Source organism: Syngnathus scovelli, chromosome 3 (assembly GCF_024217435.2).
Source record: "Syngnathus scovelli strain Florida chromosome 3, RoL_Ssco_1.2, whole genome shotgun sequence".
Classification (NCBI taxonomy): domain Eukaryota; kingdom Metazoa; phylum Chordata; class Actinopteri; order Syngnathiformes; family Syngnathidae; genus Syngnathus; species Syngnathus scovelli.
Window position 1 is genome coordinate 18,413,354 of NC_090849.1, and position 23,009 is coordinate 18,436,362.

The 23,009-nt window shown below is 42.2% G+C and overlaps 3 protein-coding genes across 4 annotated transcripts; 2 read left to right on the forward strand and 1 right to left on the reverse strand.

Moving 5' to 3' along the window:
* Positions 1-58: 58 nt before the first annotated feature.
* On the forward strand, positions 59-7,883 carry me2 (malic enzyme 2, NAD(+)-dependent, mitochondrial). The gene is made up of 15 exons (XM_049763944.1): positions 59-217; positions 1,748-1,896; positions 2,969-3,102; positions 3,178-3,327; positions 3,489-3,564; positions 3,644-3,805; positions 3,883-4,096; positions 4,314-4,411; positions 4,501-4,614; positions 4,737-4,848; positions 4,917-5,059; positions 5,343-5,445; positions 5,553-5,623; positions 6,036-6,134; positions 6,316-7,883. Exons 2-15 carry the CDS (start codon positions 1,780-1,782, stop codon positions 6,478-6,480), a joined length of 1,758 nt encoding a protein of 585 aa, XP_049619901.1. The 5' UTR covers positions 59-217; positions 1,748-1,779; the 3' UTR covers positions 6,481-7,883.
* A 3,231-nt stretch (positions 7,884-11,114) lies between these two features.
* elac1 (elaC ribonuclease Z 1) lies at positions 11,115-13,252 on the forward strand. 2 transcript variants are annotated; one of them, XM_049763951.2, is made up of 5 exons: positions 11,115-11,476; positions 11,632-11,778; positions 11,842-11,900; positions 11,978-12,188; positions 12,375-13,252. In XM_049763951.2, the coding sequence occupies exons 1-5, from the start codon at positions 11,320-11,322 to the stop codon at positions 12,857-12,859; spliced, it is 1,059 nt and encodes a 352-aa protein (XP_049619908.1). In that variant the 5' UTR covers positions 11,115-11,319; the 3' UTR covers positions 12,860-13,252. The 2 variants fall into 2 exon arrangements, with proteins under 2 accessions (XP_049619908.1, XP_049619907.1); XM_049763950.2 differs by having other exon boundaries at positions 11,133-11,476; positions 11,572-11,778.
* Positions 13,071-22,047, reverse strand: mier3b (mesoderm induction early response 1, family member 3 b). The gene is made up of 13 exons (XM_049763946.1): positions 21,986-22,047; positions 21,165-21,189; positions 20,791-20,936; positions 20,407-20,529; positions 20,214-20,337; positions 19,957-20,030; positions 19,802-19,874; positions 19,564-19,706; positions 19,324-19,405; positions 18,774-18,868; positions 18,569-18,696; positions 18,320-18,480; positions 13,071-16,455 (listed from the first exon to the last, which is right to left on the reverse strand). The coding sequence occupies exons 1-13, from the start codon at positions 21,992-21,994 to the stop codon at positions 15,998-16,000; spliced, it is 1,641 nt and encodes a 546-aa protein (XP_049619903.1). The 5' UTR covers positions 21,995-22,047; the 3' UTR covers positions 13,071-15,997.
* Between the last annotated feature and the right edge of the window lie 962 nt (positions 22,048-23,009).

The window sequence follows — 23,009 nt, forward strand, 5'->3', positions numbered from 1 at the left end:
TCCTGCAGGAAGTGATTTGTTCACTCTCGTTCACTGAAAGAAATTCATTTTGTTTGAACGAATCGTTCACTCACGGAGCCAACACTACTCTCAGTGCATCTGTAGCCTCTGCTGCCTACGGAGGACTCAACGAAGCCGCCGTTTGAGTTACTGGAAATATGCTCCTGAAAAATTCACACTTTCAACTAACATCGTTTGCATAGATTCTCAAAACTAGGTAAGTCGTCCTATAAAAACGTGCATCACTGAAAAACTTGACAAGAGTTGTGAGAGGGAGGCGGCGGGTTGAATGTCAGTCTCTGACGTGCTTTTGCGTCAATTCAACAGGCCTTTTTATAAACACGTATATCATTCATTCATTTTAAAAAATAGCTTCTTTTAAAGGTCCACCGTCTGTTCTGCTAACACGTATGGGTTTTATCGCTGTGACAGGCGGCTAAGTTCGCCACTTAGCTCGCTAGTGCGGCTCCATTCATTTTGAATGACCGCGTGAGCTTCTTTATAATGTACTGTACTACACTGTCTTGTACTGTACTAAAGAGAAACTTAACGCCCTGCTTCCGTCTTAGTTACACATTAAACATAGAGGTGACAGTCAAAAGTCGCCACCCATGTCCTTTAAAAGCATCGTTACGAATAGTCCTGTATTATTGGATGAATGGGCCTTTTCACGTGACACTGATCTTGCCCCTGACATCATAAAACTTCAAACATGAAAGCATGTCAATGTGTTAGTTATTGTGTTTCTGTGTGCACTATAACGCGATATGATGATTGTTATCAGCAAAATATTGAACAGGCTCATCGAAACCTTGTCCGATTACATTAGCTCGGGGTCAATAAACACATGAGCCTGAAAGGTTATAAATAGAAATACAGAATACTGTCAGAAGGTGGCACCAAAGCTAATAGGAAAGTAGTAATTGGTGTCAAGGAAGTATGTTATAGTGATACAGCAGCTGCTGAGCAGTAGCTTTGTTCTCAATCAGGAAGTGAAATAGAAATCGGTCACGTCAGCCCAGACTCGAAATTGCTTAGGTATTTCCTTTGATTATTATTATTATTTGTCTGCAAAGTTCAAGTCACAGGCACAAAGCCCTCAATTCTCAAATGAGGTCAGCAAAATATTAGAAAGCACCTACTCCTTCCTGTTTGTAATGTGATCCTTTCCTTCTTCCTTCATGTGGGGCAGCAGTCAGATGAGGATTATTATGTCCATCTCTCAAAGCTTTGTATTTAACACACGCCAAATCACTGACGTCAACATGCAGATTAAAGACCTTCGAGTTTCTAATCCTTGTCTGTGTGAATTGTCTCTTTTGACTGCGTTTTAATGAAAACTTTGACTTTGTACAAGTAGTATACTGTGGATAATGTTAAAATAAGTAATAAATCACTAATTGTGATTTCTGAAACATCTAATACAATAATTTTAGACGCCGTTAAAGAGGAAAACAATTCCATTCATCCATTCTCTGTACCACTCATTGTTTATTTTATTTTTTTAAAAGCACAGGTATATTCTATTCAAAACAACATGGACTCCTTCCTAATTTCCTCTGCAGCCATTTTAGGCAATCGCTGGACCTGCATTGCTGCAAAGGACCGCATTAAAACATCTCCAGAACATGATGACACTTTTATTTCCTGATTTCTTGGGCGGCCCCTCTCGGGCGTTGCCTCATCTCCAAAGTAACGTCTCACTTCCCCCTTCCTCTCTCACTCTCTTTCCTGTGTTTCCATTCAGCTTGTCGGCTCCCTGACTGCGGACGGTCCATCATGTTGTCGCGGCTGAGGAGTAGCTTTTCCTTGAGGCCTGCCTTCGTGCCTGCCTGCAGATGGGCGCACACCAAAGAGAAGGGCAAACCGTTAATGCTCAACCCCCGCACCAATAAAGTAAGTCAGCTTGAAACGTGTACAGTATATTGTCTCATAATGAGCATATGGTTATTGTGCGACAGAGTGAAAAACAATCACTGTACATGCTGTCATACTATACAGAAGAAATGGGTTACACTGTAGTGGAACTAAAATGTCTCCATTACAATTGTAATTTATTGTCAATTTTTGATGCTATACATTAGTATCCTTTTTTTATTTTATAGTTTTATTTTAATGCTCCTAATTGACAAGTAATCAATCATCAAATTAATCAACAACTATTTTGATAATCGAGTAATCATTTAAAGCCATTTTTCACCTTTCACCATTCATTAATTTCTGTATTTATTCGTCAGCCACAATTTCAGACCTTACACAGTTTTGTTGATGAGTCATGTTGTGAATTTGAATTGCTCACTGGCCGTCTTTGTGAATGGGCTACAAAATGGTCTCTGTAATGTGGCAGGAACATCATAAATGAAGTCTGGTCTCACTCTGTGCCGGTTATTCCCAACTGAGAACTCACCAGAAGTGTTAAGCTAAAAATAGACATTCCAACCTTACCCGCAAACAGGTCCCTCACCCACTGTGCTCAAGTCTGGCAATGTTGCTACATCACGTTTAAGCAAAGTCACACTCCACCTAATACTTTTTCACTATAGTGACTAAACTCGCGAGGAAAACCGTTCCATCAGCATGACTTTGCGATTTGCAGAGGATTCCCCTCCCACTGTACATGTTCAAACATAAGGAGCCTCAGATGTTATAAATTAGTGTGTGAAGGAAGGCCCTGCATATAGCCACATTCATGTACGCACATCACACATATCCGCCCGCACCTTGCCATGTGCCTTTTCTCTCCTTCATTGGCTTGCTGCAGACAACGCCCCTCTAAGTGGAGGCAGGCATCTTTTGTTCAAGTTCCAGCGAATCCTTAAGCCACGTGTCTGTTAGTGTGGAATCAAATATTTGAAGAATGACACTGATACAATTATCTCCAGACAGGCTCTGGTAAATGTGAAGGAACGCCACGCCGAATGTTGCCAGTGTATTTGTCTCATAGTTGCCGCTTTGTGCGTTTCCCCAGGGAATGGCCTTTTCTTTACAGGAGCGACAGATCTTGGGCTTACATGGCCTGCTGCCTCCTAAAGTAGAAACGCAAGACCTCCAGGCCATGCGATTCCAGAAGAATCTCAAGAAAATGACAGATCCCCTTGAAAAGTAAGGACATGTTGCATGATTGGAGGAAAAAAAAAATCCCAAATCTATTTTATACTCAAATTTTTAACCATGCAGGTACATTTATCTGATGGGCATCCAGGAGCGAAACGAGAGGCTCTTCTACCGAGTGCTGATGGAAGACATCGAGGAGCTGATGCCCATCGTCTACACTCCCACCGTCGGACTGGCCTGCACGCAGTATGGACATATCTTTAGACGACCCAAGTAAGGTCACACCGGGGTGGGCAACATAGTTCACTTCTTCTTCTGAAGTCTTTCATTGACATACTATTTTGCACATTTATTTACGTTCAAATTTTTTAAGCCGTCAGCCCATTCCAAAATCCCACGACAAGGTTTTGTAAGTGTAATTGTTTCTCTCATAGAGGCTTGTTCATTTCCATTCTGGATAAAGGACACATCCGCTCCATCTTGGACAACTGGCCAGAGACCAATGTGGCCGTGAGTGTCTTCTCGTAAAGCTTTTAGAAATTCTCAGAGGGAAGGAAGTTACATATTAACCAACGCTTGGCTCTCGTAGGCAGTCGTGGTGACTGACGGCGAGCGTATTTTGGGCCTGGGGGACCTGGGCGTCTATGGCATGGGAATCCCCGTTGGCAAACTCTGCCTGTACACTGCGTGCGCCGGCATCAGACCTGAGAGGTGCCTGCCCGTCACCATTGACGTCGGCACAAACAACGAGGTGAGAAGGCGTGCCGTTAAATCCCAAGCCGTAAAATGGAATCATTCCCTCCATCCCTGTGCTCGCCTCCCAACCAGACTCTCCTCAAGGATCCGCTCTACATGGGCTTGTACCAGAGGAGAGACCGCTCTCAGGCTTACGACGACCTCATCGACGAGTTCATGGAGGCCGTGGTGGACAAATATGGGCAGGACACGCTGATTCAGTTTGAGGATTTTGGGAACCACAATGCCTTTCGCTTCCTCAGGAAGTACAGGGAGAAGTACTGCACCTTCAATGATGACATCCAAGGTGCAATAATTTGGCACGAAATACATTTTGTACTTCTAATTTAGATACACTATAGTGAGAGAGAAACAGGATTTTGATTCTCGTGTGTCTCCTGGATATACAGAGCAGTGCCCCCGTGGGTCCCCTTCCGCCCATGTTGTACATGAGGAAACAGTTTATGCAATAGTCATCCTGTTTATAAGATTAATCTATATTTCTGGGATGTTTCTTCTTGTAGGCACCGCAGCTGTGGCGCTTGCTGGTCTGCTTGCAGCTCAGAGAGCCACTGGGAAGCCCATCACAGACCACAGAGTGCTTTTTCTCGGAGCCGGAGAGGTAAAATTCACCACTTGGTCTTGTTAGTGGTTTTTATTAGGTTGATTTTTTTTTTTGTAGTCATTTTGTACTTACTGTCACGTCCGTAGGCTGCTCTCGGCATCGCAAACCTGATTGTCATGGCCATGATGGAGTCAGGCATGTCGCAGGCGGAAGCCAGGGAGAAGATCTGGATGTTCGACAAAGACGGCTTACTCGTTAAGGTCGGCAAAGTCAATAAGGATGAGCAGAAGCTGTCTGTGTTTCTTCCTGTCTGGCTCAATGAAGTTATCACTTTGAACAATTCGTCAGTGGTATTGACTGGCTCCACTGTTTGTGTCTTCAGGGAAGGCTGCAGGCAACGGACATCAACCAGGAAGCATTTGTTCACGACAGTCCTGGGAACGTTCAAAGCTTTTTGGATGCTGTCAACACCATCAGACCAACAGCTATCATCGGTAAGACCATGGCACAGAAGATGATAGCTCAGACTCGAACTTGAAACGTTTATCTTGTTCACTGTCAGGCGTAGCGGGAGCCGGTCGACTGTTCAGCCACGATGTCATCAAGGCCATGGGTGCCCTGAACGAGCGACCCATCATCTTCGCCCTGAGCAACCCCACCGTCAAAGCAGAATGCACCGCCGAGGACGCCTACACGCTTACAGATGTACACGATTTGTGGTTTTGTGATTAACGTATGAAAAGTACAGTGAACCCTTGCATATTAGCTCTTTGGCATTCTGGAATTTGCTTCTTCATGGAATTTGTTTTTGAAAAAAAAAAAAAATCACCTGCTCAGGCTTTGTAGCATTTCTAGGCAATTACAAAGCGTTTTGTGCATGCCTCAATTACATGTAAATTTTTCTTAATTTGCAGAATTCTTAAAATAGTGGGGGTTCATTGTATGTGAGTTTATTGGGATTCTAATAAGATAACATACACACACACAGGGTAGATGTCTTTTTGCCAGCGGTAGTCCATTTGGACCTGTGACGCTGAGTGATGGACGAGTCCTCACTCCAGGACAAGGCAACAACGCTTACATCTTTCCGGGTGAGCAACACAACGGAAATGCGTTTTTTTTTTGTGGGGTTTTTTGGTTTGTTTTTTTTCTTTTTTTTCTTTTTTTTGTTGAGTCATGATATTTTTCTGACTGATAGGTGTGGCTCTGGCTGTCATCCTGAGCGGCGTTCGCCATATCAGTGACACGGTGTTCTTGGAGGCTGCCAAGGTCTGTCATTATCATACATAACTTTGATAAGCATGTTATATTCTTGGTTATAGTGGCTTGGACAAAAGCTGTTGAAAACCCCTGTGTTAGGCCACCGCCTCTATTCTTATGTTGACGTACGTCTGTTGCCATAACATTGAAAAACATCACACAACGTGTGTTGCTGACACTAAATTATGAATTAAGATGTACAATTTTAAGCAACTAGCATCATACGGTTCTAATATTTTGAGCAGCTTGATATTGCAACTTTATTAAAACTTCAGTAAATGAATATTAATACAGGAAAATATATTGATACATTGAGTTGGCCGTTTACAAAGTGACTACTGACTCTGTGGCTTTTAGCAAGCCAGCAGTTTTTCCGGTAGTCGTGGTTCACATGCAGTAAGTTGCACTGTTGTTCTTGCAGACTCTGGCAGATCAGCTGAGCGACAAAGAGCTGGAAGAAGGCCGACTGTACCCACCTCTGTCCAACATCCGAGAAGTTTCTCTCCAGATGGCTGTCAAGGCAAGACAAAGACGCATTTTCTAGAATCGCACTATACAAACATATCTTTTTGTTCATGTACCTTGACTCATCAAAAATTGAAAGCGTCTTGTTCTCTCATAGCTGCAGCGTAGATTGTTGTCTGACAGAAGACTTTTAGTTGCTTGTTATGACGCGCTCTCAAATTGACGTTTGTATGCAGGTGGTGGAGTACGTGTACGCCAAAGGCATGGCGTTTCGCTACCCGGAGCCTGTGGACAAGAACGCCCTTGTGCACGCCACTGCGTGGAACACAAACTACGACTCCTTTCTACCTGACACCTACGACTGGCCTGGGGTCAGCTTCAGCCCCCAGTCTAAGAACTAGAAATACACTCACCCCTCCTAACCTTCATTCATTAGAAGCACGTCGCAAAGGACAAGTGAACATGTATTGTGTTACATTACAGCTGCCATGTGACAGTATGGGCATTTTACTTTGCTTGCCTCTATAACCAATACGTTCAACACTTGCATCCTCTAGTGGTGCAAAAGGGCAGCACACAAAGATGAACTGGCATTCATCCACACACATTTTTAGCAGATTAGTCATTTTCAAAATTTAACTTACTACACAAAATGAGGAAAAAAAAAAGTCAAAATGTGTAGGGTACCTGAGATGACCAACACAACGATTTGTGATTGTAAATCTTAACATATGTATGTAGTTATTCCAAATTGATTAGGAAACAAATATTTATGACAGCACTGAAATATATTTTGCACGTGAAATCATGTCAAACAAGTGAAATTAATTCACTCCAAAAAGGAAAAAGTGATTTATGTACCAAGCAGCTCGAGCAAACCCCATGTGTCTCACATCTTTGCTGTTGTATGTTGTTTAGAGCACTCCTTTAAATGATTTACCATAACTAAAACCGTAGGTCAGTATTGCCTGCTTTAGTCCTTTTTTTGTTTGCACAATGCAAGTTGTTGTCTTTAATGTTTTTGTGTGTGTTATGTTACGGCCCCTCTCAGCAAACTTGACAATACAAACGATAAGTCTACTTTAAAAGTACACAAGCATTTACTTACTTATCTTGCTGGGAGTGGTCTTGAAATGCACTATTTCTTCTCATTTACACTCTTGAAAAAAGTGTCATTGTTTTTAACCTGTTTCAGCATGTTAGCTTTTATCTGTACTTGGTAGATTTTACAACGCGGTCATTTTTGCAAAATCAATATAGTGAAATATGACCTGTTTTGTAGGTCTATTTTTCTAATTTCTTGTAGTACGTTTTCAGATGTTTTGTACCCAAAAAGCTTTATTTATTTTTTCATGTTGCTGCACAATTTAGTCACTATGATCTGGCTCACACACTGGATGGATACAGATGCATAAAAATAAGTGTGATAAATCTACTATTTTAATAACTTGATGTTTAGGAGATTTTCAAATTAAAGGACCGCTTTCAACACTGTTTTAATCGATTGTTATCATCTACAATGATGGTAAATAGCTGCTAAATGTTTAATTAACAAAGCAAGTTGTCAAGTTTGTCTTGTGTTAAATGTTGGATTCCGAATGCAGCTTTTCTTGTTATATTGCATGTAGTCTGTTTAAAATTAATTTATTAAAGCTTAAGTATGACGGTAATAGAGTCTACTGTTGAAAGATGTTTTTCTGCAGATGGAAGTAATTTTAAGTCAAATTGTCATCATGTGGACCTTGACATGTCACCAGCTCAAAAAATACAATCAATAAATATTCCCCAGAATTGTAGTAATTTATTTTTGTTTGAGCTTTTCCTACTTTTGAAATACACATTTGTGGTTCATATTCAAATAATATTTTCTGCAAGACTTTTTTTTTTTCAACTTTTTATTCAAACACAAACACATTCGGTATAATAACACCAACTGCAATCCAACAAATACAAAATTAAAACATCAATGTTGGCATAACGTGTCGGCTGACATAGCAGCAACGCTGTCTGTCATTCACTCGTGACTCTTCGCGAACTAACCTGAAAATGGCGATGTACCTAATAAAGTGTCCGAGGGATGTCACAGATCAAACAGCCAATCAAAAAGTGGGGGTGAGGGCGGGTGTGGCACTTTTCACTTTCATTTAAGCTTTGACCATGATTTTTCCCTAATAAAGTGGCCTGTTATTAGGTACACTTGAAAATGGAGGTGTACCTAATGGAATGTCCGTGTGATTCCCTCGTTAAGCGCACCTGCGTGAAAAGTTTTAGGTCCTTTTGAACGTGAAAGTGGCTAAAAGTTTTCACGCACCTGCACTTAACGAGGGTCACTTGGAAAACATGTTGGAACGCGGCCCCGAGGACTAGAGCTTGACACCTGTGACCTTTGACCATGATATTTCCCTAATAAAGTGGCCTGTTATTAGGTACACTTGAAAATGGCGGTGTACCTAATGGAGTGTCCGTGTGATTCCCTCGTTAAGCGCAGGTGCGTGAAAAGTTTTAGCTCCTTTTGAACGTGAAAGTGGCTAAAAGTTTTCACGCACCTGCACTTAACGAGGGTCACTTGGAAAACATGTTGGAACGCGGCCCCGAGGACTAGAGCTTGACACCTGTGACCTTTGACCATGATATTTCCCTAATAAAGTGGCCTGTTATTAGGTACACTTGAAAATGGCGGTGTACCTAATGGAGTGTCCGTGTGATTCCCTCGTTAAGCGCAGGTGCGTGAAAAGTTTTAGCTCCTTTTGAACGTGAAAGTGGCTAAAAGTTTTCACGCACCTGCACTTAACGAGGGTCACTTGGAAAACATGTTGGAACGCGGCCCCGAGGACTAGAGCTTGACACCTGTGACCTTTGACCATGATATTTCCCTAATAAAGTGGCCTGTTATTAGGTACACTTGAAAATGGCGGTGTACCTAATGGAGTGTCCGTGTGATTCCCTCGTTAAGTGCAGGTGCGTGAAAACTTTTAGCTCCTTTTGAACGTGAAAGTGGCTAAAAGTTTTCACGCACCTGCACTTAACGAGGGTCACTTGGAAAATATGTTGGAACGCGGCCCCGAGGACTAGAGCTTGACACCTGTGACCTTTGACCATGATAGTTCCCTAATAAAGTGGCCTGTTATTAGGTACACTTGAAAATGGCGGTGTACCTAATGGAGTGTCCGTGTGATTCCCTCGTTAAGTGCAGGTGCGTGAAAAGTTTTAGCTCCTTTTGAACGTGAAAGTGGCTAAAAGTTTTCACGCACCTGCACTTAACGAGGGTCACTTGGAAAACATGTTGGAACGCGGCCCCGAGGACTAGAGCTTGACACCTGTGACCTTTGACCATGATATTTCCCTAATAAAGTGGCCTGTTATTAGGTACACTTGAAAATGGCGGTGTACCTAATGGAGTGTCCGTGTGATTCCCTCGTTAAGTGCACCTGCGTGAAAACTTTTAGCTCCTTTTGAACGTGAAAGTGGCTAAAAGTTTTCACGCACCTGCACTTAACGAGGGTCACTTGGAAAACATGTTGGAACGCGGCCCCGAGGACTAGAGCTTGACACCTGTGACCTTTGACCATGATATTTCCCTAATAAAGTGGCCTGTTATTAGGTACACTTGAAAATGGCGGTGTACCTAATGGAGTGTCCGTGTGATTCCCTCGTTAAGTGCACCTGCGTGAAAACTTTTAGCTCCTTTTGAACGTGAAAGTGGCTAAAACTTTTCACGCAGGTGCACTTAACGAGGGTCACTTGGAAAACATGTTGGAACGCGGCCCCGAGGACTAGAGCTTGACACCTGTGACCTTTGACTATGATATTTCCCTAATAAAGTGGCCTGTTATTAGGTACACTTGAAAATGGCGGTGTACCTAATGGAGTGTCCGTGTGATTCCCTCGTTAAGCGCAGGTGCGTGAAAAGTTTTAGCTCCTTTTGAACGTGAAAGTGGCTAAAAGTTTTCACGCACCTGCACTTAACGAGGGTCACTTGGAAAACATGTTGGAACGCGGCCCCGAGGACTAGAGCTTGACACCTGTGACCTTTGACCATGATATTTCCCTAATAAAGTGGGCTGTTATTAGGTACACTTGAAAATGGCGGTGTACCTAATGGAGTGTCCGTGTGATTCCCTCGTTAAGTGCAGGTGCGTGAAAAGTTTTAGCTCCTTTTGAACGTGAAAGTGGCTAAAAGTTTTCACGCACCTGCACTTAACGAGGGTCACTTGGAAAACATGTTGGAACGCGGCCCCGAGGACTAGAGCTTGACACCTGTGACCTTTGACCATGATATTGCCCTAATAAAGTGGCCTGTTATTAGGTACACTTGAAAATAGCGGTGTACCTAATGGAGTGTCCAAGTGACCTCACAGATCAAACAGCCAATCAGAAAGAGTGAGCGGTGGGCTATAGTATATAGTATAGTTTACCACTGAAAAGGTGGTACACTTGCACAGCCCCCCAGTCAAGGATGATTTATTATGTTAAGTTTGACATCAGAGCACAATGTTGACGTTCAAAAGTCCTCAGGGGCATTTGAATTTTGTTCTCCACACCCATTCCTTATGTATCTAGAAAGTTGATCATGTTATAAATGCATGATGCCCTGCTGCAGGGTTGGTATGAAGCCTTGGACCGCCACCATGTCAAGTTGGTTCCGAGGAACCAGTTAACACAAGTGGGTCAGATCGAGAACCCGCGCCGGGTTTAGTTTTGGGTATAATGAAAATCATCCTTGAACTTGCAATGTGTCACGATAGCATAGTGGTTAGGGCAGTGTCAAGTGAAATGCTCTGATTTTTTTTGGGTCAGGGGTTCAAATCCCGTTTATGACTTTTCTTTTTCTTTTTTAAGTGTTTGCTATTTCTTGGAGCCAGTCGGAAACAAAAACGAGACGTTTCGTTCAGCGTTTTTATTGAGAATTTGAATAGTTTTGCAGTCAGGCAAGTTCCAAGTCACTTGTGAGGAGTCTGCAGTCGCATAACACAAGACTGCGCAACTCGCTTTAACATAACAGTCGTAACTCGAGACAGGGAGCAAGGTTACAAAATCTTACCAATTTTACCTGGGAGCAACTTGACATGTAACACTGGCAGTGAGCTATCCTAAGGTTACGAACGCACGCTCCACCAAAGCCTGTCGTCATCTTTAGGCGACGAGTGTCGGCGTCGAACAAGGAAGTAAATAAAGCTATGCATTTCAGGCGACTTAAATAAATCAAGAAAAAAAACGAAAAAGACGCGAATTTAGCTGCTATGACCATGGACGTGACTTTCCTGGGGACGGGCTCGGCTTACCCGTCCCCTCACCGTGGCGCATCGGCTCTGGTGCTGCGGAGTGAGGGCGACTGTTGGTTGTTTGATTGTGGAGAAGGGACGCAAACTCAGCTGATGAAGAGCCAGATACGAGCCGGTCAGTCCTTGTCGATCTACTAAACTATTACAATGACCATTACTAGCTATTCGCAGAACCTAAAAGAAAAAAAAATGGTGTCCTGTGTGTCTTAGGTCGCATCAGCAAGGTTTTTATCTCTCATCTTCACGGAGACCATCTGTTCGGTCTTCCAGGCCTCCTCTGCACCATCAGCCTCAACTTGACCTCCGACCCTCAGCCAGGTGTCAAATGCGTGGATGTATTTGGACCCCGCGGTCTCCGTCACTTCCTGCGGGTGACGCTGGGCCTGACGGGCTCGCAGCTACTCTTCCCTTACGCCGGTGAGCCTGTGGCGAATTTCACTTACCATCAATCATATTCTGAGTAGTGCTCCGTGTTTACAGTTCATGAACTGGAGCCCACACAAGACCAAAGTCCAGAGGAGGGTCAGCTCAGTCTTGAGGTTTGTTTTCTGGATATATTTTATTCAAGTTATTGGCAATGTTTGCACTGTGCAGTAAATGTGTTTTTTGTTTGTAGCTGACAGCAGAGCGCAGCCCTCCCCTCCCTCAGGAGCGTCCTGGTAGAAACATCTCATTGGACGTCTCGTCCGAGACTTACTTCCTGTTTGAAGATGACAAGTTTGTGGTGAAAGCCTTCAGGTTGTTCCATCGTGTTCCCTCTTTCGGATTCTGCGTGCAAGAACGCGATCGTCCCGGAAGACTCAAAACGGAACGACTCCAACAACTTGGTACGCTGTCAACGCAGCAGACGCAACTTGAGGTACACTTGTGTCGCATCCAACACAACAGTGAAGCTCAAACGTTTTGCACAAAGTGCCACATAAAAAATACTTTCAGTATCACCATCCAGTAGCACAAGTGTTCTCACATTTAGCAGTTCAAGATGTCAATATTTGGTTGGTTGTGCTCCTCAGGCCTGAAGCCAGGTCCTCTGTACGGGCGCCTCAAAGCGGGTCACCAGGTTCAACTGGAAAACGGGCGAGTGATTTTACCTGACGAAGTTCTAGAAGAGGACATCCCCGGGAGGAAGGTGTGCATCCTGGGAGACTGCAGCTCAGTACCGGGCGGCGGTCTCGCCGTCTGCCGGGGAGCCGACCTTCTGGTCCACGAGGCCACACTGGGGGAGACGCATGGCGACAAGGTGGTGGAGCACGGGCACAGCACGCCCGGCATGGCAGCGGCGGTGACTCGGGCCTGTGGGGCTCGGAAGCTCGCCTTGTATCATTTCAGCCAGAGGTACAAACCTGAGAAACTTTGCCAAGATGGAGACGATGACGTCTCGGAGCTTCGACGTCAGGCTGAAGAAGTTCTCCGAGGTGATGACGTGGAGGTCATTTTGGCCGAGGACTTTCTCACCATTGACATTCCTCTTCGCAGAACTAAATCATCTACATTATGAGAACAGGTCACTTCATGTGGAAGTCTTCAAGGTGGAAGCACATTGCAAGCATGATGGGAGAAACTTAGAGACGGCACCTCAGCATTTATCTGTTATTGTTAAGGTTCTCTGAGTTTTAAAAAAAAAATAAAAAATTAATACACTCAAACGTTGCATTACTTTTCATTTTTTTCATGTACAGCAAATGAAAATATCAATGTTCCCCGCTGGGTCTTTTTCCAGAGCTTTTATTTCTGGATCTGTATGTACACAAGGTATTAAAGTACAACAGAAAATACAAAAAACGTTTAACAAAATGAGTGAGAAGAGAGCGCAAACATCGACAACAAAAAGAAAAACCTGAATGTCTATGTACAATTCTTAGAAACAATAAAGATAACTTCTGTTCTGGAACATTTCTCATAGTGATGCCTTTTTGATTGTCTAAAATTCTGGATATATATTTTCTTCTGTAGGAGTTATTATTCACAAAGGTATTACTTTTATTTGTAAAATGACTTGAAAAAAACAAATATAAAATTTGATTTGCTTCATGCCGGCTTCCGCACACACACACAGACACACACACAATAAAATATCACATTTTTCCAGAGTTCACAGGGTGGTGGGAAAAAATACCACTTCGAAAATGGCCTTTTACATTCTGACAAGTGTTTGTACAAACCACAGAGCAAAATAATAAATAGCACTGCACCGCACCACCTACTGCATTTTCTTTAGACAAAAAAAATACAAAAAAACAAAAGTACAAAATGTCACCTCCCAAAGAGCAGCAGCCATCCCTTTACCGTTGAGACAAATACAGGAAGTTTTTTTTTTTCTCTCTCCCTTCTTTTACTTTAACCAGAATAATCGACAAGGCATTTGGGGGTCCGGCATGCGGTGGGTGAAGAAGCCTTTCAGAGCCTCTTCACTTAACTTGGGGTGGGGGGAGAAGCATACTACTATACAGTGGAATTAATGGTCAACAATTCTATTTGGAGTCCAACGTTTTGCATTTCAAAAGAAAATTATCGCCTGAGCATCTTGTTTTTTTTTCTTTGCTTTTTCTTGTAATGCCACATTTGTAAAAATAACCAAAGGCAGCCCCGAAAACTTAATGATTTTTTGACAAGTTTGAATCAGGGGCAGATCTCAGTTTATGTGGTTCCCAAACTTTTTGCATTCCACATTAGAGGTTCCACTGTATAGAATATGAAAAGGCCAAACAATCCCAGGTAATGATGCACAAAAAAAAAAAAAAAAAAAACAAAAAACCTCTGTACATATCTACAATACATGGCCATTTTAAAACAATATAAGCTTTGTATGCACACAAATGGACAATTAGAGGTCAGGTCATTAGACTTTTTAAAGGCTACTTGCTAATTCTTATTTACATCAATGTCATGGAAAGCATGAATGAATTGCTCCAAGTGCATGTTGAACTGCAAACGCACACATATGCGCACACGCACACACACATAGTGTCATGTGCAGCCCCTGAAATGAACCTTTTGTGTAACATAATGCATAGATACGTATAGACCCCCGTGCTAAAACATGGTATGCTACAAAAAACACTTTCTGCTACACGGCCAACATTCCAGCCGCGAGCACAACATAAACACACACACACATAGCAATGCGGCATCAAAGTTAATACTGACATTTTTAGAAAATAATACCCAAAATAACAAAATAGAAAGTGGACATGTGTGAAAAGAAACGAAGTGTCGATACTTAAAATGATAAAATTAGTCACTTAACATTGCAATTGCAAAAAAAAAAAAAAAAAAAAAAAAAAAAAATTGCTGTTTCAACATTGTTTCTTTGATGCTAACATTGCTTTGTGGGCTACTGGGCGAATAAAAATGCGAGATTTCGATACGACAAAAATCAAACAAATCTCCAAAATAAGAACATATGGTGGTTAAAATGCAGTTTTAGTTCATTGTCGTCATTCCTTCAGAACAATTTAGAAAATTTGGCCGATCCGATTACTAAAAACAAGGATTATTGTACAAATTAAACTGACAAAGTCCAATTAGAGGTGAGTTTTCATCAATGACAAATTATGCTGGCCAATTCCAATAAGTTATTAGGCAGGTTAGAATGCAAGACAATCAGCATATTCAAAGGACACTGTTTACAAACAATGGCGAGAAATTGATCCTAAAATTGAGCCCAAATGACAAAAAAAAAAAAGACAAAAACAATGAACTACAAGTGGATTTTAAGCATTCAAGTGCACCAGTTGAACTTTTAGCTAACACTGCCAAACCCTGTGATTAACATTAACACAGATGAAGACAAAGAACTACAACTGGATTTTAACAAGTGCTCCAGTTAGCCAATTAGAAGTGGTAACCAACATAATTTCTGACTATTGGATTTCAGCGACAGCAAAATCCAAGTTCAACATATTCTGCACTTTTTTTACAACGTAAGTGTCATTCAGCCATTTCTGACTGTAGTGTGCTAGAAGTACAAGAAATTTTTCACAGGCCCATTATTTTTGCATGACTCCAAAAAGCAAATTACTCATGATTTTTGCCAAATTAATAGATTCCTTTCATTATGGCAAGAAATCTCTTAATTTGTAAAACGTCTTCACTTTCCAAAGAGTGCAATCTTCCCCTTCTCACCATTAAATCCTTTTAAAAATTTGGTTGTCACTGTTTTCCATCACTTCTCATTTCAATTTTGTTGAAAAACAAAGTGCAGGGCCAATTGCATGGGCAATGAGATGAGTTGACATGATGTAGTGCCACACAGATCAGTTACAACAGAAAAATATGTCTGCGTACCTGTAAACCAAACACTGATTAAACAAAAAGTACCACTTGAAATAAGCACCTTCTAAAGATGATTTTGGCAGCGGAAGAGAATGGCAGGGGGACGTTGACCACACTGTACATGAACATTACCACGGCGACAAACATAAAATGGCTATTATAAACTCTTGAGAGAAATCAAGATTTTTAGTTCTATATGAAAGACATCACTGATGTCATAGTACACCAAAAAAACGAAAACAAAAGTATATTTCTGTACATATATATATATATATATATATATATAGCGCGATATATATAACATGAGGTCAGTCTTTTATGTACATGGCAAAAACAGGAAGAACGAAATGGACAAGTAAGATCAGTCAGATTGAAGTGCTGTGGCATGCTGCGCGTGGTGGCGCGCGTGCCCGCCCAAAAACCCGTTGGGTTCGCTGAAGTCTGTGACCGACACGGCCATTTTGGCGCCAGCTATCCGGTGGTGGTGCGGCGCGGTCCGGCGCGCTTCAAAGTCCACGGCCAGGTTGCCCACAGTGACGTCACCCATGAACGAGTCCGGCGCCGTCATCTTGAGTCTCTTGGAGGGCCGCTCGCAGTCCTTGGCCACGCACACGCCGCTCAGCTGGCTCAGCTCCGAGTGGTAGAACCCAGCGTCCAGCATGTTGAGGCAGTCGGCATCGGCGCCGCCCGATGGGAAGCCCAACGACTCGTCATGGTTGAGGGAGGCGCGGTGGAGGCTCTCCAGTGGGGGGAAGCTGTACGAGTCCATACACGTCACCTCGGCCGGGCTGCACACTGTTGCCACGCTGTTGCTCAGAGCTTCAAAGGAAACAGCCGAAAAGAACTCAAATGATTAGATAAAAAAAAAAAGAAAAAAAAAAAAAAAGAAACAAAATTTCCAAAACATGTAAACATCTCAGGTAGTGGTAAAAGAACTTTAAACGTGTCTTTGGTAACTGACAGTAGCGTCCCTATTAAATTATGGTTTGGAAAAATCATACCTCTTTGGAATCTACTTTTAATAATTGGGGGATTAGGGTTGGGACAAATATTACAGCACTTAATATCAGTGTTTGCCGGGCCAGCTAAACAAGGAAGCTGGCCGTAGAAATGTGATCTTAAAAGAGACATATCATGGAAACTCCACTTTAGCTTTGAAATTTAGCTTTAGATTGTGCACTCGTCTCCAGGTTTGTAGAAAAAATGTAATCTAATCCCTCCTGGTGCTGCAGATACTTTTACAATCTGTTTGGAGGATATTTTGTATTACGTATTTTTATCTATTACGTCAGTCTTTGGGAGGGCACTTCCATACAAGATAATGGGTGTGGCCAGATTATCGCAAATCCATCCATCCATCCATTTTTTGTACGCTTGTCCCCACGGGGGTCGCGGGCATGCTGGAGCCTATCCCAGCCGTCATCAGGTAATAGGCGGGGGACAACCTGAACCGGATGCCGGCCAATCGCAGGGCACACAGAGACGAACAACCATCCGGACTCGCACCTATGGGCAATTGAGAGTGCATGTACCATGCGTGTTTTTTTTTATGGAATGTGGGAGGAAACCGGAGCGCCCGGACAAAACCCATGCAGGCACGGGGAGAACATGCAAACTCCACACTTGGGGGGCCTGAGGTGGAATCGAATCCGTACCCTCTGAACTGCGAGGCATACGTGCTAACCAGTCCTTCACCGTGCCAGCTCAAATCCATCAATCTTTATGACTCTAAGAGACTTTTGTAGTCCAAACAACTCAAGGATGCCGATATGGAGAGATCAAAATGTTCCGTTGTTGGATGAATTAATCCTCACAACTCATTACACTGTCCCCCAGCATCAGAACCTCAAACAAGTGCCTGGTTAAGTTTCATTTTTCAGAACGAAGTTCCCACATCTGTGGGCATAGTCCTGCTTGGCTGTGCGAAGCACTTCAAGGACGAGTGTTTCAGAAATCTCTTGTCAGTATAGAAGTTCCTTCGATCTATGGAAACGACGGACACAGTAAAGCAGTAAGCTTTAGATGACGAAAATAATAATAAACTGTATTTCACTTTCATATTATTGTGTGTCTATAATGCTCTCTTTTTCATAGCATTAGCGTCAGTCTTTCTGTTGATTTTAGAGATGCGCGCTCTGTTTTCACTTCTTGTGTGTGTATTTTGAGAATCGGAATAATTGCAGCAAACGTGCCGTTTTATTCTTGGGGAACACAATGTGCTAAATGCATTCATTAGCTGCTCGCAAACGCTCGCTTACTTTTTAAATTGACTGCACTTGTTTACAAGACGTGTACAGAAATATTGTCAGGGGATTTATTTTGTTACGTGTTATGTATGGTTGTCATTCTGCTGTTGACATCTTATAATCAATCAAAAAGTTTGTGGCGCAAGTTAACTCCATCGCGGCTAAAAAACTACAAATACGTCTGACCGGAAAGGGAGGCGCACATCTTGTGCTTGCTTTGAGCACCTTCTCAGAAAAGGGGAGCCTGTGATGCTATGATGAGGAATTTAGACAAAAGCTTTGCGGTTCCACTTTATATAGACCACAACTGAATGAAATGTAAAAAGGAAGGATTTATAAGCATGATACGTCAGCTTTAAGCGATCAAATTTCATCATATGCGACTCTCCTGCTTTGGAATTGAGTATGAAGAAATGCAGTGTGAAAGGAGCACCGACCTGTGAGGTCACTAGCAGTGATGGAGTTGAGCAGGCTGAGCTGTTGATCCGTTGTGCTTTCCATTCTTCCTCCTGCACCGCCGCCACCTCCCGAGCACACAGACGACGAACTGTCCACAGCCAAGCCCTCCGCTTCGTCTACCAGCCTGTCCATCAGGTCCCTGGGCAGCACACACGAGGGTTTTTTCCTTTCATTGGAGCCTTGACATTTTGGTTGAAGCCCAACCGCGCAGTGGACGTCAAACTTACGTGACGCCGGGATAGCTGCTATACTTTTTCTTCCCAAAGCGATTCTGCTGCACGAAGAAGTCGAAACGCTCCGACTTCTTCCACATGTAGTAAAACGCTACACATTCTGCTACCGTTCGTGTCGAAACCTGAGGTGGGGAAAAAGGCCATTAAACAATCAGCCATGCAGCAAATAATTCTCCATCACCACCACAGCAAGACTTACTTTGTGTTTCTGAATGAGGTGAAAGTTCTTGTCATACATCTGTAGAGCATGTTCAAAGTTCTTGCACTCCTCTTCAGACCACGGAGGAGATTTTTCTGGAAGAATCCATTTCAAAGTGAGTTAGTTTTCCGCTTACGGGTGTATAACAATTTGTCATCAAATGTAAAGGGTGAGCTCCAAAAGGCAAACAGGGCACACAGACACAAACCACTATTTACTCTCTCTCTTCCCTGATTAATCTATGGAAGAATAAAGAGAACAATCGACTCAGAAAAGATTAGTTTGTGACAGCTCTAGATTGAACATAACATGAATGTTCTCCAATGACATTTGATTGTTCAATAAATTACTTAAAACTTGATCAAGTTTAACTAAATATGTCAAAATGTCTTGCTTTGGACACGCATTTATGACAAATAGTGTTGCTATTTATGCTCACATTTGGTTGGAGGCCAACAGCACCTAGCAAAAAATGCTCAGATGGACTTCCCACGGAAACTTGACTTTTTTTTACATGTAGCGGCATTTGAGGTTTTTGTTGATGTCTTACCTTTCGAGGATTTTAGGTGGCTACAGTATTGCTCAAGCGCCTCATGGGTGTTGTAGTTACACTTAACGAGCTCAAGCAAAGCCTGAGTGAAGAGAGTAAAGGGGTTGAGATACAGATTTACACGGGAGTTGAATACACACTGATACATTACAAGAAAGTAGAATAGTGAAACCAATGGGGAAATAGACATTCTCTCAAATACTACTATTGTTACTATGAGCAGCTGAAAATAAAACTGACTTGTTCATTGTCTCGAACATGCAGTTTGTCGTGCGTCGCCTTTTCGTCCGTCGTCCGCGACACCACGTCGGTCAGGAAACTCCTGACCTTGCTCTCTGGGAGCGTGCCCGGCCTCCACATGAGCTCATCTTCATCTTCATACACTGCAAAATAAAACGTCGGAAGCATGAAGTCAACAGAAACTTTGCAATAAAATTCTTGAATCAAAGCAGGGCGAGTTCACAGAGTAGTTGGCTACCTTTCTCGTCTTCGGTGTAGTGGCAGATGGTCAAAGGAACCTCCGCTTGGTGCTCAGCGCCTACCATTATTTCCTTTTGATACAACACAAATGGAACATTGGATGAATGAATGGACATATTTTTGTGTTTCAAGATGCAAAATGTAATGAAGTACCTTTCTGGAGTCTTCTGGACTTGGACCATCATCGTCACACTCAGAATCTTTATCCCCATCAGAGACGGCGTTGGCTGAAGGGATAAATATAGTCATTTCACAATAATTGTATTATTACTTACGCCATTAGATATGTTTAAATTAAGACCATTAAAATTAAATACAGATTAATTGCTTCTTAACGTAAAATAGATTTTAAATATGGCAAATAACCAACTTAAAAGATGAGTTAGTAGAGTGTTGTGTAATTTGCTTACATCGAAGTGTTCTGGGGAAGAAATCGGTGGCCTCGTGGGAGGTGACCGAAGGAGTGAGGTCATCTGCTGACGACTGGGTCTCCTCCTCGTAGTCGCCAGACAACAAGTCTTTCGCAATTTCCTCCTAAGAAGAAATGAGTCAGGTTGACCAATATTCTGGGAAATAAACTTCACGTATGGCAACGGCGCTCACCTTGTCCAAAGTCATGTCGGGCAGCTCGTCTGTGAGGTCGCCAGAGGAGCTGTCAATACTGGAACCAGCTGAGGCCTCGTAGCGATAGATGGCCAGCAGCTCCTCGAGAGGCATGTTGCCTTCCTGGTGAAGATGGAGGCACATTTCTAATTGTAGAACTGCTACACTCACTTTGGCCAGTTTTATATGCAGTCACTTCGGAACTGAAACACGGTACCGTTTCATTTCATGTGAATCGGTGCCCAGCAGTACCAACACAAATCAGTCCATACCAAGAATACGCATAATTACCGAGATACGCATTGAACCGTCAACAGTCATCAAAGTGCACATGGTATAAATGAAATAAATCACAGACATGTTTGATCTCGTTTTGAAGTTTACCTTCTCCAAATCTGCAATCTCAGAGCTAAAATTGCCTCCCCCTTCAAGAGATTCTTCCTCCTCCAGAGTCCTCTCATCATCGTACTCATGAACTAGCATCTCTGCAGTTGGGTCAAAGTCATGATCTTCTGACGACAAAGAGCCAACTGTATTAAAAAGACACAGACAAAAAAAATTAGCAATACATACAAAACGCAGAATAGTTTAAATATTTCACCAGCTATTACTTTTAGCTAAATTACACAACACTATATCTTTTGGAAATATGCTACTTTGTTCTCAAAAATACTTTTTTAGTATCACCTTTTATTTGTTTATTTTCATCCCCCCATTGAGGCCCAAAAATTGATTAATTGAAAATTGACAACTCTTACCTGGACTTGAACTCCCAATGGAAGCCTGGGGGGAGGAAAATCACATCACAAATTACATTTGAATAAAAAAAAACACATAATATTTAAAAAATAATAATAATAACGGTTCAGCTAAACGTGAATTTCAACCCTTCAAAATGTGGGCAAAAATGCAGAGAAGCATCAGTCACCGTTACCTGAACGACAGTAGGCGGGTGTAAGACCACAGGAGCCGCGTATACGACATATCGACAAATTCTGTCACAAAATCTTTCAATAAATAGCAACCGTGACACACGAGAACTTTAAAACAATGAGGAAGACGTTTTTGAGAGACAAAAGTGACATAAGTAAGCGACGCTCGAGAGCCAGCGAGCTCACGTCAGAGCACTGATGATAAAACCTCAAACGTCGATGCATGTAAATATGTACATTTCGTTTGGCGCGGTGAAACATTTGACGGCTTTTGAATTAACGGTGACGACAACGCAGCGGCGAATATACGACTTAAGGTGTCGTTTTTGTGCTTGCTCACCCTTATAAGTCATGCATGAAATATTATTTTTCAAGGCAAACGTTCAAATTTACGTCTCAGTTTACGTCGCCGCTACACCGAAGCAGCTGAGAGCGAAGGCGCAGCGGCCTTGTAGTGAAGGCTCACTCCAGACATTCAGGCACATCTCCGTTGAAATTGTAAACATTATTTTAACGAAAGTCACACTGTACAGCCGGCAAAAAACACAATCTCTCCAATCGCTAGTAAAAAAACTGGGAAAATGCGACACGAAATGATAAAAATATCGATTTCAGAGCGATCGCTTCTCCCCTGTTTTCCCTCTTACCTCCGCCATATTGGTACCTTTAGCTAATGAGCCAGTCGTAGCACAGTACCCGGATGGCGACCCTCAGCCAATCACACAGCGCGCTGGCCGCCTAGGCCGTGACGTCATTCAAAACCAGTGTAGATTAACGGAGTCCTTTAAAACGTCGTAGATTTACATAAAAAAAAATACTATATATATTACTTTTTTTAAAATTTAAAACAACTGAGTCTCATTGTAAAATACCTTTTAATTCACACCACTGCGCAATCTCAGGTAATCCTCCTCACGACGTCTGTGGAAAGGTATCAAGTATCATACACCAACCATTTGCACTGGGCATGGGCATAAGTGTGCAAAATTGTCAAATGCCACCACACGTAGGTCATATATATTAGGTACATTTTCATAAACTAATGAGACGCTGTACAAGCGACGTTTCAATAATTCCATTTTACATTTTGTAGATGAGAGTGGAGAAAATGCATGGTCTTGACATTACTATTTATGGTAGCCTACTGTGTATGACCATGAAGGTAACACTAAGGTAGCGGTAGAGTCATTTATAGTGAAAAAAATAAAATAAAAAAGTAAATTTTTGGAGAATAATGTATATTATCAAGAAAAAGTGTCATTTTTTAGAATGTTATGCAGATAAATTTGTGTTATTGCAAAAAATGTTTTTAAAATTAAAGTGATATGCAAATTTTATGTTGAAGAATGAGGTGAAGTCAAAGAAAAGCATCTATTTCTCTAACCTTAAATTAATCTTTTGACTTATTGGAGTTTACAATACATTTCCTTTTTAGTATTTGAACCTTTTGATTTTATGCAACTATTGTGCGGTTGTACCTGTGTGCATTAGGGTTAACTAGTGGGCCATTATGCTGCCTTAACAGAACATTACAACACGGCTTAAATCTAAAAAGACTTTTTTATTCTAAGATTGCTTCATTCTCAGCCTAGGCACAATCTTAAAATGTCTCGACTCTCGACTGTTAAGCAGAAACGCTAACTACTCTTCCATCGATCTGCTCCACTGAGA